The sequence below is a fragment of the Heliangelus exortis genome, chromosome 9 (genome assembly GCF_036169615.1).
Source record: "Heliangelus exortis chromosome 9, bHelExo1.hap1, whole genome shotgun sequence".
Taxonomy (NCBI): domain Eukaryota; kingdom Metazoa; phylum Chordata; class Aves; order Apodiformes; family Trochilidae; genus Heliangelus; species Heliangelus exortis.
In genome coordinates this window covers 11829117-11847361 of record NC_092430.1, presented here as the reverse complement: position 1 = coordinate 11847361, position 18245 = coordinate 11829117, and the positions used below count along the sequence as shown (strand labels likewise).

The window sequence follows — 18245 nt, the reverse complement described above, 5'->3', positions numbered from 1 at the left end:
TTGTGTAACCCGTATACCAGGTTCACTTACTCACTCACACACACATGCATAAACATGACTGGAGTTAAATTCTCCCGGTTTCCTTGCAGTTTGCATTGAAGCTTTTAAAACTTACTGTTTCTGTATTTCATTACTTGTCTATGGCAAGCTTTCATACACAAATGGGAGAAAAACCTGCAAGTATCTGTGATTTTTGAAGCTAAAAGACACCATGTATACTGTATAGCAAACTAGATAGTTTTAAAATCCACCCTAGAAACAGGTGCAATTTCTGTTCCTTTCATCTAAAATGTTCTGTATCCCAAGGGAACCTGGTGATAAACAACAATTAGTTATAAACATATACGTTATGTTAACTAATAATAATAACTAATATGTTAAACATATTAGTTATAAACATATAAACATAGTCATAATTATGCTCTCTGTCTCTCTCATTTAAGTTGTTCGAGTTCATGAATTTTTTGGCTGAGAACGTCATCTTCTGTTATATGGGACTTGCGCTATTCACATTTCAAAATCACATCTTCAATCCTCTTTTTATATTTGGTGCATTTGTATCCTTTCCTTTAAAGGCTTATATTGCTATCTATACGTGTGTGTGTATATATATACCTTTTATATATTTTTTTAAAATGAGTACTTCCTGTAAAAAAAAGAAAGAATGAAAAAAAGGTCAACAAGCAAACCAATTAATTCCTTACTTTGTAATCATGTAGTCTGTTGACAGACACTGGTTTGCAGATCTGCTTTGAATCAGCTGGGGAAGTGATGCCCAGTGATGGGGTGGGAAAGTGGGATGTTTATTTGGACACACCTGAGGGGACAGGTGGAGGCATACAAAATTTTGTCCAGAACAAGTATAGACCTACATAAATGTTATTAAGTACTTAAAAACCAAACAGTTCTGTATTGCTCAAAACTTTTCTTCCTTGTATTTGATATTTCTAGTGTACATGGAATTATTTACATCATCATGTGCCTAAGAGACTGTTAAGAGTCTGGGCCTTTAATTCTGCCATGGTTTCTCAACAAATCTCTGCCTTACTTTTACAGCAGTATCGATTTTTTTCACTCTGACAATTCACTCAATGGTATTTTTGGCTCAGAACAGTAGCCCTTTGCTTATCACTTCTTGATAAACTTTTGATGATGATACTGTCTAGTTGCATTATTTTTAATGTATTTTTATAAGTAAAAAAAAAAAAAAAAAAAAGAAAAAGTGGGACATCATGAATATAAAACCAGAATGTCTGGGGAAGACAGTCTCTGCCACTACACAGTTTTATAATAAAATAGGAACCAGAAGGATCAGACATGTAAAATATGAAGGAATATAAATTCTGATTCATTCTAATTACACATTTTTTATTAACTTTGTAAAAATACTGTTTAAGTTAACCTGTCAGTAGTTCCTCTACCATTTTTCCTCAACATCTTACAATTCAGGTGGCAGTTTTTGTAGCAAGAGCTTGCAACATATATCCACTTTCTTTCCTTTTGAATTTGGGCCGAAAACAAAAGATTCCCTGGAACTTCCAGCATATGATGATGTTTTCAGGTAAGTGCAATTTTGGAATTTTTCCTGTCCATATTTAACAATTGGCAAAGACAGTCATTTAGCACTAGAAAAAGCCACAGCTGTCACAAAGAAGTCATTTTTTTAAAGCTCAAGATAGTCTCTCAAAAGCTACAAAGAAATTAATATTTCCTCAACTTAACTGTGCTCTGGATCTATTTTAATTAACTTTTTTAAAGGCCACCCCCTGTCCCTCCTTTCCCCAAGCCAGTCCTTAAATCCACTGCTCCCAACTGTGCGTACTTCTATGACAATTTGGGAATTTTAATTTTTGTGACATATCGGTTTAGAGACATCTGTCTTATACCTGACAGTACACTTAAGTACCAGCAAATAAACATCCAGCTTCAAAGGTTATAGCAGTGATACTCAAATCAAGACATGGTCTTTGGCAATTCCTTTAACTTCAGGAACAGTTTTCCTTTGAAACATGAGACAATGAGACTCCAATCCCACAGACCTTCTCATATGTATTCCACTCTGATATTTGAGTACTTTGTTTCCCAAATTCAGATTTTATCAATTTTTAACAGTGGTTAACATTGTAGAGTAATAAAAACAGTCCAGAAGAGGGAGCCCTGTTCTACTCTGGTATGTCCATCTTCCCCTGAACTGTTAAGATCTCACGTAGTTTCTGTCTTTTTGGATTTACATAAGCTACAAAGACCTCCACTTGACTTTCTCATGCTAGTTTGGAAAAGCTCATTTATAACCTAAGTATATGTGTTCAATAAAAGACAAACACGGATCGCCCAATGCTGTTTAAGAAATCATTTTCTAAAATTAGAAATTCAACCCTTTTTTCTTCATTTTCTTGCTTCTTATACAAAAAGCTATTCCAAATTTTTATAGAGAAAAGTTCTTGATGGACAGCCTTGTTTCACACTGATCCATTTAGCCAGATAACAAGTAAAATACAATGCACAGCATTTCAAGCTTCCTTATCAGGAATACTCCACATCAGGGGTGCCTCATTTATGCCTGAAGAATTCCATCTCTCTAGAGAGCAACACAGAAATTCCTTTCTACGGCCATTCAATCCTCCTGCTAAAAGCTGCCACAGAAAATGTCGGTTCCTACCAGCTAGATTGTATTGAGAGCTGTCAGCTGTCCATTAGGAACTGGCTTTCAGACTGCCCACTCACCCACACTTTTTAGCTGTGCAGGATATATATGGAGATCACTAGTAAAGCCAACAGGTGGCCAGCTGGACAGCAGCAGGAAAAATAGCTTCATATCATTACTTATCTAGTTTCTGCACCCCATGTTTGCTTTTACATTTTATCAGGTAAAATACTGAATTAAAAATTCTCTAAAGTATATCTTATTCTTCAACTTTTCTGTCCTCATTTTCTTCAGTCTAATTTCATTCTCTACAGAACCGGGAGCAGAAAGCAGCCTGCAGCCAACAACTGAACATGAGAACTCACACTCAGAGATTAGCCTTCCAGAGCAATCTGGCAGCTGTGAACTGAAAGTAGTAGTATTGAAAATTACCAAAATGGAAATGTTAAAATACTTAGAAAAGTAATTTTAATTAGTTGCTGAAATACTGTATTCTGTAGAGGAAAATATCTTTACATCATCATAAAAAAGTAGATGGCAATATCTGCAAGTTGAGCAAAAAAGACTGCCTCTTACACTACCAGCAGCTTCAGACTTCACAGAACGCTTACAATACATGGATTTTCTGTGTAACTGCATTTTTTTAATATGCACTAAGATTGGTGCTCCATTACCAATAACATTCTTATTTACTACAAACGGATCATACTGTGTATAGTGATAAACAAATGACTGCCAGAAGAGACATTTCTGATATGAGTAAACAGAGCATCAAATTTGAGTTTGGAAGAAGACACTTATTGCCTACACAAGACCAGCAACAATATTCTGATATAGCATCTGGTTTAACTGATCATCAGGAAAACTGGGTTTCACTCACCATAGCATCACATACAAAGATGTAGTAAAAACCAAATATGGGGTTGGCTTTGTTATCCATCTTACTGTTACTAAATGGGCCAAACATTTACTACTTTCTTTACTACCATAATTACCATGAATATCAAAGTCTGAAAAAAAATCAATTAAGATCAGGCAAGTACGTTGCAAAGAATTCTACTGAACTCATTAACTTCTACTTTTTGAGGAGTACTAATACATTTGAGAAAAGGTGGAGGAGTCAGGTTTGTAAGTGGATTATGTAGCATTTTAATTTAATACATTTACGTGCTTCTGCCACTCCTCTTACAACACATTGTAAAGACTGGATTCACTTCTACAACTGTGTTTAATCATGATTCCTGATAATATTCCATTGTAAATTAAAATTAGATTAGTCCTTATATAATTAAGCCTGAGCATCTCAAATGAACTTCAACATGAGCTAAAATGAGGAGGCCAGCAATCTATGCTCATGTGAAAGAAATTTTTTAATGCCTGGAACTGTAAGGCAACCATCACTATACACTAGGGGTCTGTGCTGCATGAAAAATGTCTCGTTTGAGTTCAGACTCTGCTATGATGCCTTTAACTGGTAATTGACTTAAAAGGGAAGGAAACTAACTGGATCCAGATGGATTTATTAGTGGCAATAACGTCTCATGTTTTGGCATCACTGTTAGATGACTGGGAGGGGATTATTTCACAGGTACACTACTGAGCCTTCCACTCTTCTTCCAACATCTCCATCTGCTTTTTACAGTGCTTTCCTCACCTTTGCAGCATATAAATCAGCAAGAAAGAGGCTTGTGGGACATGGTGCTACAGGATTTGTTGCTGCTTATGTAAGACATTACAGTAGCAGTGGTCTGAAGGGATGGAACACAAATACAGAGGAAAAATGAAAAAACAGGCAAAGGTTGTGCAGGCATTTACATCTGTTGGTATTACAGAAAACCTACCCTTCTTTATCTTCAGTCTATTTTGTTATCTTATCATCTTCTGAGGTTATTAAAATTCCCTTCCTTCATATTATCTGGAATGTATTTTGACATAAATAATAGTGTTCCTTGCATTAGATTGAGTCCTTCCATCTTAGGTTACATTTACCTGCTTCCCACTGCTTTAGTTGGAAGCAAATTATTACTTTACTTCAGATACATTCTTAGCTGAAACCAATTTAGCTCTTATAGACCATGTTGAGCTTTTTATACAGATGAAAAATGCAGTGAAGGCATTCACTATTTCTCTAAACTGAAGAAATATTCAGTCCAACACTCAAGAATGTCATAGTAATATACTAATTAACATTTTTTTTAACATTCCCCCTTACCAAAAGAAATGTTTTAGATTTAATACTGCACATACCATTGTCATACAGCACTATGTTCCACCAAAATATAGCCACCAATAATCTAAGCATTTAATCTGAATCTAGATTACCACTATAACCATGGGAAAAAGACCACTTCAATACTGATTCATTCACTCCTGAAAGACCTGTTTAAATTGAGCTGTTTTTTTGTTTGGTGGTTGGGGGTTTTGTTGTTTTGAAACAATAATGTAAATTTAAATAAGTGAAAAAGGCTGGAAAATACAGAGTATTATTTGTATTATGTATGCTGAGGGCTATAGGCACTAGCTGGCTATTTTCCCATTTTTTAAATGTGACTCTGTGAGGACCTACTTAACTGGTTTATTAGTACCTATGGGTTTTTACAAAAAAAAAAAACAACATTTTTTTGAAAACTCACTGTAAGCTGTTTGGTTTTTTTTCACATTTGCAAGTTCTTGTTTATTCACTGTCTGCAGATCTGATTTTACAAACATTGTAGTGCTAAGAATCTGCATATTCTGCATACCCTTTTTAAATACTTAAACAATTTTTTAAAAACTACTCATTGTTTTTAAGTCATCATTTCTATGACTGTTCTTAACACACTGAAAGACTTTACAGGAATTTAAGACATTTTCTACTGTTTCAAAAAAGAAATGGGTAGCTCATCTGGGTACAGATTTTAACGTCAGCCCTCTTTTTCACTGGCACCTTATTTCATGACTGAAGTCAGTAAAACAGCCAAGGGATTAGATTTTTTTTTATCATGCATATAGTCCAGATTACTATTTAATTTGCAACTATTTAAGGCAAAGAATTAAGTGCAAATAAAACAAATATGTGATTATTATGTGAGCATGAGTGTAGTTTAATTGTCCACATTTGCAAAAGTTGCTTACACTTGCATTAAACACTCTCCTTTCAATTAGCACAATTCAGCGTTTTGGAAGTCTAGTCATGGTCTAAGAAATCCCTCCACCCTTAGACTAGGAGACGGGCTGAAAAGATTAAAATTCTGTCCCTCCATCACATAAAATTAATCATTGTCTTTTTTTTTTTTTTTTAGGCTTACGTGGTGCAATAGCGTTTGCATTGGCGATTCGGGACACAGAATCCCAACCCAAACAAATGATGTTCACAACAGCACTGCTTATTGTGTTTTTCACAGTCTGGGTATTTGGTGGGGGCACAACACCAATGCTCACCTGGCTTCAGATCAGGTTAGTACTCTCTTTACAGTATTAAGTATCAAAATAGAATGCAACCACTGGGGAACAATCACTAAGTTCCTAAAGCTTTCTCAGGCTTATTTATATGCTTTTTAAATAGAGTTTTAAAAGCATAAAGGAAGTATTTGGCTACCTGCTAAAGGCTCCACACTACAAAGACCAATTCACAAGTTCATTATGAGTCTTGTCTTAGATCAGATTCATCCTTATTTCCTAATACTGAAATTTTTAAGTACTGAATAAATGTTCCTTTTAAGCACTGAATAAATGTTAGTAACATCCTCTTCACTACTGAAGAGGCAGATTGTGCCCTCATCTAAAAAGACACATTCATTACACAAACATTATAAATAATGTATTTCTGATAATAATGTGAATATACTAGAAATCTACCCCCATTGGTGCATCATTTAGTAGTCAAAGACTTCATATTAATTTTTTATATATGATACTTCACCACATTATTTTTAAATTACTTCATAGTCACTTTTATTCAAACAGAAATGAATTAAAAAGGAAACTTAAAAAAAGGGGGGAGCATAGGAAGCTTGAATAATGAGTGTCTAATTTAAATGTAGTGCTCTACCAGGTGTGTTTTTTGAAACCTCCCTTTCAACAATAGGAATATAATCCTATTGCTGAATTCTGGTCACTTCATAATCCGTTTAGAACTCACTTCCATGGTCTCACTTCAGAATCAAGATAGGCTGGTAATAAAAAATTTCTTATAATTTATTCTATATGTAGCAAATTCTTTCCTTGCTAACTGAACAGCATCTGCTAAACAACCCTTTGTGCCAGATTATTGCTATAAAATCCCAGCTGAAGATAACTAAACTGGAGCTCTAACAAAGAGCACAGATGGAAGCTTACCTCCAAAGTAAGGAATAGCATACACAGGTACTGTATAAACAAAAAATACAGGCATCCTCATGCAATACAAGGGCTTTCTATTTCTGTTAGTTCGATTTTTTTTTTCTCTTGTGTCCCATAATCCCCATTACAGTTTGAATATACTCCATTAACAATCAGCTTTCTGAGATTTGCCACTTTTTCACTGCTGGTCAGCAGCAGAGTCACTCTATATGGCAACAGCAATGTGGATGAGGAGAACTATTTTCATTTGATGTTATGTACCAGATCACTTTAGATTGTTATGACAGAAGGTTAAAGAATAAAAAATTTGAGAATTCAGTAAGAGAAAAAGGAGGAGGCAGAAATCCTGTGTCTAGTCTAAGGACTAGGTCACTAGATGCCTGTCCTGGTCTAGCTTTCTAGGTAATTTTTAAATTAATATTGGGGAGTGCACTAACAATTTCACTGGACACCCATGGCATTACTTCAGCTATGTAGTCCTATCCAGAGGTCTGAGGGGCCATAAGAGCAAAAGTGTGGGGCTGACTCTTGTATTAACTATTTATACCATTCAATGCAAGCACATGCTTCTTGATCCACCTGTACAAAAGAACTATCAAAGACACTGAAAGTAGACAGTCATTGCTGGTCTGAAATTATTATCTCTTTGGGAATCTCTTCTGCATCCTATCACTGTTTCCGGGCAGATTTACTGATATTTTTTTTTTTTTAACTGGGAAATAGATTTCCTTACTATATGATGTCCTATTCACAATCTCATCTTCATTTCTTGACAACAGAACACACAGCTTCCTAAATCAGAGCTCTGATTTCTCGCTAGTGAATATATTTAACTGGCTTCACAATTTATTACATCTCAACATACACATTTGTTCTTCAATACCATACAAATGTCATCTTAGTCTTAAGTAATTTTGCTAAGTAACTGTATTTTAAAGGTGGTGGTAATTCATTCCTATTGCTAACCATAAAGATTCTAGGGAATTGGGCTTGCTGAGGAAGTTATGGGGCTGATCCAAATTATACCACCTGGCTTGGGGCACATGCCCCAAAATAGCTTGCAGCTGTGCCTGAATAAGCATTCTAAACTGCTTCTAAACCCATGAGTTTTTTAATAATCAGAAGAGAGAGAATGTATTTTTCATGCTAGTTGGGAGGATTCAGCTCACAAAGCCAAGGGAAACTATATGATAACTACAAAAATGATATGACTGTCTGTGAAGAGTCTCATTGGGATGTGTTGGTATGTCATCAACTACAGAAAAAAAGAACGAAGCCAGTGAAATGTTGCAAACATATCTGTAAGTACAGCAGCAGACTAGTCTCACACTAGTTCTTAAGTTTTCAGTTGATATAAATTTGCATCAGGCACCATCACAAGACAGTCTAAACGACTTCTGTGTGATTCCTCAGTGCTTTAAGGAACCAGATTAACCACTGTTCATCAAATCCAAAGCATAGTGCTCAATCAGTTAATTTAAACCACTAGAAATAAAGTTACTCATATTAACAAAACTGAGTGCTTACAGGAAATTCAAATATATGAATAGTATTTTAAGATTACAATAACTACAATGGATTTCCCTGCATAATCCATGAGTTTCTGTATGGCTAAACCTTCTTAGGAAATGGGGATGGGCAAAAATACAGCGATCAAACAAATCACAGCCAAAGCTGAGTGTGGGGTTTGGTTGTTTTTTGTTGGGTTTTTTTTTTTCCCATTAACCATTTCATCATAAAATTATTATCCAGCAGGAAATGCCTTTCACTGAACAGGAAGCATTCAGAGACTAATTATGTCATGTGATTTCTAAGACTATTTGGATGAACCCAATCTTGTTCAGAAAGATTTTAATTTGTGCCACTCTAGCTACGTTTAATAGGCTACAATTCCTATTGGTAGTTAACAAGATGGAAGAATTAACTCCACAAGGGTCATCATAATTTTATCCTCGAGATAATAGCTTGAGTTTATATGCTACCTATATCCAGATTTTGGTTTTAGAACAGAAATAAATCTACCATCCATCAAGCTGACTATAGGTAAAAATAACAAATTCGAAATAACTAACACTAATAAATTTAACATTTGCTCTACCATAATGCATTACAGTGTTAGTCAGGGGGAAGGGAAGTATTCAAGATCTGTAGTCTTCTTGTTCTATATGACTTTCTACATATACTATATTTCAATGATTTATTACACTCTACATAATTTACATTTTGAAATTCTCATAATGGTGACCAAGACTCCTCGTATCTCAACAGAGTATCAGGGAATGAAAATATGACAATTTTAAGTAATAGTAGTAATAGTTTTCTGAAAAATCTTTGTTTCCATAATAACTAGAATTTCCATAATCTTCCACCTCTCCTCATAGTATCAGTTCTGCTTTTCTAAGTTAAAATTCAGTTTAATGTAAATAGGATCTGTCACACTAATTTTAGAGAAAAGATGAAGATGTGTCCTCAAAGATAACTACCAACTGATTTATTCCAGGAATATGTATGTCTTACACAACACTTGCAAATCGTTGCCAAAACGTATAGTAGGATATATTGTCAAAACCAACCATGAGCTAAATGAAAAAGGCTCTGCTTCCACCTCCCACTTAGTGCAGCACTGTCTCTCAATTATCTCTCAAGGTTGCAGAGGCCAGCTGTGCAGACCATTTCTGTAAAGACCTTAAATGGATCCCACGAGTCCACCCAAGTTTAAGGTTCACAACTCTAGGTCCCTTCATTTAACAAACTAAATACACTTAGGCATATGCTCCAACTTAAACTACAGCTTCAGTCTAAGGAAGTTCCTAAGGCCTTGAAAATTCGACTTGCTCATGACAGAATTTATTTCTGCAGGCCAAAATACAGTTTTAAAAGAAATCCAGACCAATCTTATTATTTTACTAACTTATTTGCACATGCAGAGTGGCCTTCAAAATTAGCCTTTAAAGTCTTGACAAAGTCTGAACAATTTTTAACTTTGTTCTGAAAGAATGATAACACATTTTCAGAAGCATCTTATTTATTTTAGCTGTCTCCTTTTTTAGTTACTTTTAACCATCTGATTCAGGAAGTGTTTGTTGAGTGTTCTGTTTCTGGAAATTAGGTTCTATTCAAATGCCAATTGCCTGGTACACTATTGTAACATGTCTGGGCAGAGAGGACAGTCATGTTAGTGTTATCAGCTGGTATTCAGAGAGTAGAATTCATTGCATCACCTTCATCACATTCTTAAATAAGTCTTTTGGCTTATCTAAGAGATATAACAAAAAAAATTTCCCTTTACTCCCCACGTGAAAAGACTACAATATTCTGTTCTTAGTAGACAATGAATAAACCTGCATCAGCATATGCCAATAACATGATACATCAACAGCAAAACAGAGAGCCACTTCAGCATGAGTTCACAGTCAAATTGAAGTTTTCAATAAATGTGCCTTCAGAGATGTTGATCATCTGCTAATGCCTTTGGATATATATCTCCATTCTCCATACTCTGATTAAAAATAGAGAGCTACATTCTACAGTAAACCTGCAATGGGAGGTTTGGGAATAAAAAAAATCTCCTGACAAGCAGAGCAAAACTACAAATCTTTCAATAAAGTACACCCTATAAAACCATTATGTTAGGCATTAAGTCTTGTTTGTTTATCATCACTTCCTATGTAAATATTTGTCAAGGGGTTTCCAAACTTTTTGTTCATCTCTTTGCAGCAGTACTTCAGGGAATAAGGAAATTTTTAATCCATATTATAAATAAACACTAAGCATATTAACTTTTAATATTCTGGCTATCTGCACTTGCCTCAGGTAGTATTTTAGAAATACTGTGTATATGCCTGGCTTGAAAACACGCCACTTCTCTTTCACCTCAAACTTCAGTAGCATAGCTCCAACTTCCTCTAAGTATCACTGCCAGAGGCCTGGCATATCACATTTTTGGGGATGACCGAAGCTGTTCAAACACTCATTCTCAGCAGAAGCATCTCCTCATTGCACACTTTAATGAAAAGGCATCAACCCAGGAAGTCAAAAACTAACTGTTCTTCAAATATGCAGTTACTGCCTAACTTCTAACTGACCCAGACTTTCAGATTCACTTCCATAAGTTTCCAAGAGCTTTGCTTATTCTTTTCACTTCCAGCTATTTTATCTTCCAACAGCTGTTTCTCTTCGCCTATCTAGGCACAATTAAACCTAAAAATGCCAAGGTTATCCACTTCAACACTTTTTTTGCATTAAGAGAACCACAAGGTCTGTGATAGTGAACAGCAGCCGATCATTTATTCACACTACACTGGAACAAATTCAGCACATCTTAGAGTCAGTGATCTCTGAAAACACAAAATATAGAAATGCGTCAAATGAAAAAAAAAAATATCTAATGCACATAAAATAAAAGGAGAGGATTCACATTCTGTAAATTAAGAGTCTATACTTGTTTTAAGTACATAAGGAAAGGGACTATCCTTGCTGTGGAGACTTCTCTGTTTTTCAGGGGAAATTGTGCTGACTGCAGGAGCAGAGTGTGGGCACAGTGGGAGTAATATTATCAGTTATTTATTCTTGATGACATTAAACTCTGCTAGCTCATGACTCTGCCACCAATGTTTCATGTATAAACTGTTCTTTCAAGAAGTTGAGAATCTGGTTCCTTCAGTCTCCAACACTTAAATCCATTGCTCCAGTATCAAAGCCTAAGGTAGTGTGTATGTTGACTGGAATATCTCATTAGGGATAGAGGCGGGCAGTGGGGCTAAATGCTGTGGCTTGACCACTTGTGACCATGGCTGTCTACCAAAATAATTGGTTGGTATAATAAGATTCTGTGCTTACCCCAGCCCTTTATATATATATAACCAGTTGCTTAAAGACTGCTGAAAACCACAACTTTATGACCGAGCAACTAGAGTAACAACATGACCTTGGCCAGTGTTGTAGCACTACTGTTTTAGTAACAAAAATATTATTTGATATTCCCGAACTCTACAGTAGTATTCCCTGTTTTCAGTTGTGTTCAAAGAGATGTAGCAGAAAAACAGTTAACAATGGCATGGGGGTAGCACATCCCACTGCCAAGTGGGAAGCTTTGATCAGATCTGGTCTATACTTTAGGTTTCCAGACATGTTCTTTCTGCTTCCCAGCAGAAGCCCCTCAAAAAAAATTATATATATATATACACATCTATTTAGAAAAAAAAACAACACCAAGCAATATTGTTGGCTTTAGAAAAAGCTCTGTCTTGTCTAGAAAAGCAATACTTGTAGTAAGAATTCTCAAGGGCTTAAATGGTAGTAATAGTATGACTGAGACTCAAGGCTCCAGAACAAGAGGTGGGGAGAAAAAAAAAAAAAAAAAAGAAAAAAAAAAAGGTTTTCCACTACTTAAGAACAAATGAGGATGCACTTTAGACCAAAGGATAAATAGATCGGTTTAGTCAAGGTGGATGGTTTTGTTTATGTGACTATATTTTTTCAACTACACAGAAAGATTGATACTGTCTTCCTTTTCTATATAATGATATGCAAGTTTGTTTTTTTTTTTAATATGTACCTGCTCCTGAGTTCTGCCTGAGTTAAGGTCTGATTTGCCACCATACAGTTGCAGCAATTGGAAGGCTTTATTCTGTCCTTTGTCAAATCAATTATGCTGAGTCTAATCAGAAGTCTTTCAACGATGGCAAACTCACTTAAAAGTGATCTAAACAAGACAAAGAAGATATTTGAACTCATGATTTTCCTATCAGCCTCTATTTACAGCATCTGCTGTGCTGTGGGCACAAGGCTAGAACTGTATATTGCTCAACATCATAGTCATCAAGCCATTACAAGAAACTGCTCATCTTTAACTTGACAGGAAATTCCTCTCATATAAGGCTTCTTCCATCACTACAAAGGTTGGAGTTTGGCATCTCTGAATTCAACAGCTAAGAGCATTTGTTCATATCTTAAGATGATTAATAATTTCATAGTTATATAATACTATGAACCTTCTTAATTGTTTTGCTTTTTTTCCTTTTAACACATTTTCCTTTTACCATTTATCAAGAAGAAGGAAGGTCAGTTTATAAAAGGAGATTTAAATGTTTTCTCCTGGCCTTGGCTCATTCTCTCATCTACAACCATATTTCTTTAAGTCATGCTTCCTTTAGAGTCCTGGAAAACAATTCAGTGAAACTGAAGGATCTGTTGCTTTACTACTGAAAACACAATGTCAGCCTAAATATCTTCAACTGTAATTTACAAGTGACCAAACCTAGTGATAGACAGTTCAGTTAAAAGCAGGATGTTTTCAAGTAGTTACATTTCTGTCCACTTTGTAATGTTTATTGTTTTGTTTTGGTTGTAGTATACTCCCAATCCATCTTACTAGTATTGCCTCTCAGTGACAGAAATAGCTCCAGTAAAAAAACCTTACCCTTTGTTCCTAGGGTCATACTCCTCTTATAGCCATAGAACAGTAAGTATTTAAAATTGTGCTGCAATAAGCACTTCTGTTGAGAGCCCAGTTTCAGCCCGCTGAGTTTCTTTTAACCTAGATGCTTCTTAGAAATCACAGTCTTTGCCTGGACAGCCTTTTAAATCCTAACAAAAGCCTCTGAAATCCAGAAACACCTGTAATTTAAAGAAACAAGTCTAACCATTAGTACTGCAGTTGTTTCAAAATTATTTTTAAAATAATTTAAAAATTATTGCTGTTGTTAGTTGGCCAACTATCTGTGCCTGTAAACATCTAAAGGACAGCATTTTGCCTGCCATCTTTTACACTGGTGAGAGTTTGAATGCCCCTGTGCTAACACACTCTAATTGAATATACATGAGAAAACATGGTGCTGGCTCCCTAGGCTCTCATCAGCAGTAGGATATTACTGATTCATGTGCAGACTCTTAGGTCACAAAATCTAAATTTCTATTTAAAAGATATTTTCAAGTTTCACAGTTGTTAAGAACACCCTGAAAATAATTTAAATACAACTAAACTAACGAGGAAGCGTTCATGCGGGTTTGTGAAAAGTCCAAAACAACGGCTCAGATAAGGCACTGCCCAACAACTATAAAAGCAGCGTGATCTTTAAGTTACACATCTTTGCTGGTGAGTGCCATCCTGGCTTCCAAGTAGTGCTCCAGGTAAAACAGAAAAATAATATTTTTAGTACTGACTTAGGAAACTGCATGGCTGTCACTCACTCTCTGTCCACCAGTCGATGGGTAACAGCCAGTTCAGGAAGAGATCAGATCGTGAGATCAGCTTCTGGTTTATTACTTTGTACCCTTTGACCTCCTGTAGTAGCACAGACTAATATATTGGTTTAGACTCTAGTAGAAGATCTTTTTTTAATGCAAAAATATTGCTACATGTGATACTCTCTCTTAACCAGATGGTCTTTGCTACCAGTTCTGGATTTGTGGGTATGTATACACATAGTGCCTATATAGTATCTACAAGGAATAGGAAATGGTCTGATGTTTCTGGCTAATGATACATTAGGAAGTGCATTCTGCTTCAAACCCTGAGATGTTCAGAATCACACATTATCTACGAGCAAATGAAACATTTTCTGGGGCACACCCAGACTGAAAGGGTTAATATAGTAACTGCTTTAGTAGCCAGAGCACGATTAGCCTGGTAATTGCTATAAATCAAAAAGCAGTATGAGATTGAACATTTAATGTATTAGATGTTATTATAAAAAAGAGAAATTGGATAATTTCCTTTCATTTCTATCTTAAAATGAGAAATCATCCAGGTAATGAATCTCAGTGATCTCCTGAAATGCCTATCATTTATCTGCAAAGTACTTTTCTGCTAAGATAAGGTGTGCATTTGATCTCTCAGAATTATTCACCGTAACATTTTGCCTGAATGATACTAAATTAGTTTTATAAACATTTGTGCTTGATAACAAAATAAAAAGATCAAAATACAGATGACTTGGGCTTTCTGACTGTGAAAGGCAGTTGTTGAATGTGAGATTTTGGATCACAGTTGTGACTGTGAGTGTACATGACTCAAACTGTCAATGCTATTGGTCTTGTCTTCTTTGGCCACAGGACTCTAAATTTGGAGTAAATATCGTAACATGGCAGACAATTAAATCCCACTTAATGGCTATTGAAAACAGAAAATGAACAAATGAAAGGTAGACTTTTATTGCTAGAATATTTATTGCTAGAATATTGCTACAAAACAGAAGAAAAATTAAACAGCAATAAGATTCATGCCATTCAGTTTACTAGGAATAAATGATAGGATGAATTTTCCACATGTCAAAGGCTCAGAATAGTTTATAAATATTTCCAGAAAATTTTAAAGAAACCTGAAGCTTGGAATAGAATCCATCCATCGGGATGGATATGTCAAAGTATTTCTTTTATTATTTTCAAAATACTGTTTTTCTGATATGTACGAGCATTCAAAAAAAAGATTTTTTTTCCACTTCATGCAATCACTTTTTTGCTTCATTAAAATGTACCTGTCATACAAAAAGTAGCTGCTAGGCACCAGTCAACATGATGGAGTTGTTCAAGCTACAAATAAAGAATCAAACAACCCTCTCTCGAAATATTGCTAGAGAAGACATCTACAGAACCAATCAGTTATCTGGAACTTGGGGAAAAAAGGGATGATTTATTACTTTCTACCAAAATGCCACAGAATTTTGGACCAACTTATTAGTCCTACAAAAATAAATTGCTGCAAGCACAAACCCAGTTGTGTTCAAGTATAAGCCAAAATTGTGTTGTTAGAGGCTAATTCAAAGGCAAAAAGAATTTGAGGTCTTAAAAGTCTGATATACATGTGATATGAAATCCCGGCTCTAGGAAAAAAAAATGATACTGGGATAAATCATATATCCCTGCTTAATAGGTATTGATCAAGACACTATTCTACTCTCTATTATTGGTCAGCTACTGTTGCTTTTTGCAAATTAATTGTTCTAGAAACTCAATGAACTTTCATACTTTTAGAAATGAGCAATACTACCAGCTGGCCCCAAAAAATAGAAGGGTAGGAAATTATGATATTCGTGTTTGCTAGCTTGCTTAATTTCCAAAGTGTCTATGTTTATTCCTCTCCTGTTGTGCTTAACAAAGAATATTAGAATTTTTTCAGCAAGAGAATAAACATGTTTCATTTTGATGGGATGAAACTTTTTCATTTCCTTTTTACTTAAACTGTCATCTCAGACTGGAAAAAAAAATTCAGTCTCAGGGGGTTTTTTTAGCTTTCCGGTGGTTTTTCTTTCTGCTATCAAGTATTTCATGTAATGCAAGATCGTTTAATTCCATTTTTAAACTATAAATGAAGCACAGAAAAAGCAAACATATCTTTTGTCTTCCAAAACCAAAAAAGTTGCTAACAGGGAAGAGAACTGTCTTATGCGGTATATGGGATGTGATAGAAATATTCTTATGATCTAAACAAATAAAAACATATGCTGGTATAACCATGTGGATTTACAGAGAAGCTTAGTGAAAGAAATGTAGGACTTCAAGTTCTTTGAAACTTCAACTCTCATGAAACATTTGTCCGGAAATACTGAAGTTTCTGTTCATGTCAAGTGGGAGGAAAACTCTGGCACCCTCGATAAAGAACCCATCAAACTGTTCCAGAATTAGCTGAACATGAAAGGCAGATATTAAATAACCTGGGCTCTTGCAGAGCAGTATGAGTGTTGAGCATTTACTAAACAGCTAATTACATGATAATACAAGCTTTTTATAGTAAATTATCAGTGCAGTAACAGCCCAACAGTGATTTTCTAGTCAGTACATCACTGTTAGTCAGTACATTTAATTAGAAAACTACCTCTTATCTCAGCAAAAAGTAACTGGTTTCAATGCACTTAAAAGTAATGCAGTTTCTGCATTTTTCACTTATTCAAAGAGATACACCATTTTGATACATAATGACATATAAAAATCTTGAAATCCTATTTTAATAAATCCGAAGTATTTTCAGTGTCAATCAATATAGAGAACAGCTGTTTATATAAAAGTATATATAAAGTGTTGTTTACATAAAATACCCTAAATAGAAATCCTAAAAAATCTGTGCTTTTACCCTATGACAATGAAACTTCCCAGTCGCCCCTGCTATTCCCTTATCCATGTGTTTAAGCCTGGTCAGGCATCACTGTGGGTTTGGGTGGTTTGCCTGAATCTTTTAAGTCTTAACCAGCCCCTGAGTTTTTCTAACTTCTAAAGGGATTCCTACAACTGTTGTGGCAGCCCCTGTTTTCATTTTCAGCATAGTAAAAGAGACCCTGCTCTGCCTCTTGCCTGATTCATCAGCTGGTAGCATGGACTTCATGGTTTGCTTCCTCTGCCTCATTTACTTCACACGAGTTTCTTCCACCTTTGTGGAGCCATTCTAGCCCAAACGTCACCACTTCTACACATTAGCATACATGTCCATGAGATGAGGAAAGCAGAGATGTCAGAAAATAATTAACTGAACCAGAAAACAAGATAAAATTATTCTGTAGACTTGTGGTTAATATGCTCACTAGGGAGGTTTCAGCTCCTTTCTAAATAAGTGTTGCTGTGGCATGTAAAATGAGTCATCAAGTAAAATGCAGCAATCTTCTGTGTATTGAAGACCAAAAATCCAGTTCTTGCAGAATGCTGCTCAGTACTCACTGGAGAATGATCACTCAGATTCTTTCTGACCTAGTGACCCTTATGCATACATATATATTTATGTACATATGAATTCACTTATGATCAAGCTTTTAAAAGACAGCAAAGATTTTTTTTTTTTCCTCCTCCTGGAATCAGTGGGACTACATTATCTACCACTGATATGACTCTCCTTTATTACTCTGAAGACCTCAGGCTGTGTGTGTGACTAGCTCCTTTTCTAAATGGGCACCATTTGGGCTCCTCAGAAACTGATGCCTGGCCATGGCTTTATGTCTCACTGATTCTGAAAGGACTACAAAAACTTCTCAGCCCAGAAAATGAGTTACCACAGCTGGTTCAATTGCCATGGCTCCGTTTACTCACCAAAAAAGTGGCATTTCCTTCTTTGACACCTTCAGAAATACTATTTGAATGCTTTCATGTTGATAAGTAAATCTAATCATCCATTTGCCCAACTTAATTCCAGAAGACAGTCTGCAGCCTACACCCTTTCTTATTTATACTCCATGCAATATCAGAAAGAGAAATATTGTACTGGATTCTCCATTAAAACATTGCTCTGTCAGTTTGAAATATAAGTCAGAATGGCCGTGTACCATTTAACTAAGACTTACATACAAAACCTGAATTA

General features: G+C 35.4%; 1 protein-coding gene across 1 annotated transcript in view; it reads left to right on the top strand.

Moving 5' to 3' along the window:
• The window catches only part of SLC9A9 (solute carrier family 9 member A9), a 170537-nt gene that overhangs the window by 95147 nt on the left and 57145 nt on the right, over nt 1–18245 (top strand). Inside the window, exons 10-12 of the mRNA XM_071752167.1 lie at nt 444–557; nt 1450–1561; nt 5926–6079. Coding sequence (XP_071608268.1) covers nt 444–557; nt 1450–1561; nt 5926–6079 — 380 coding nt within the window. The remainder of the gene's footprint in view (nt 1–443; nt 558–1449; nt 1562–5925; nt 6080–18245) is intronic.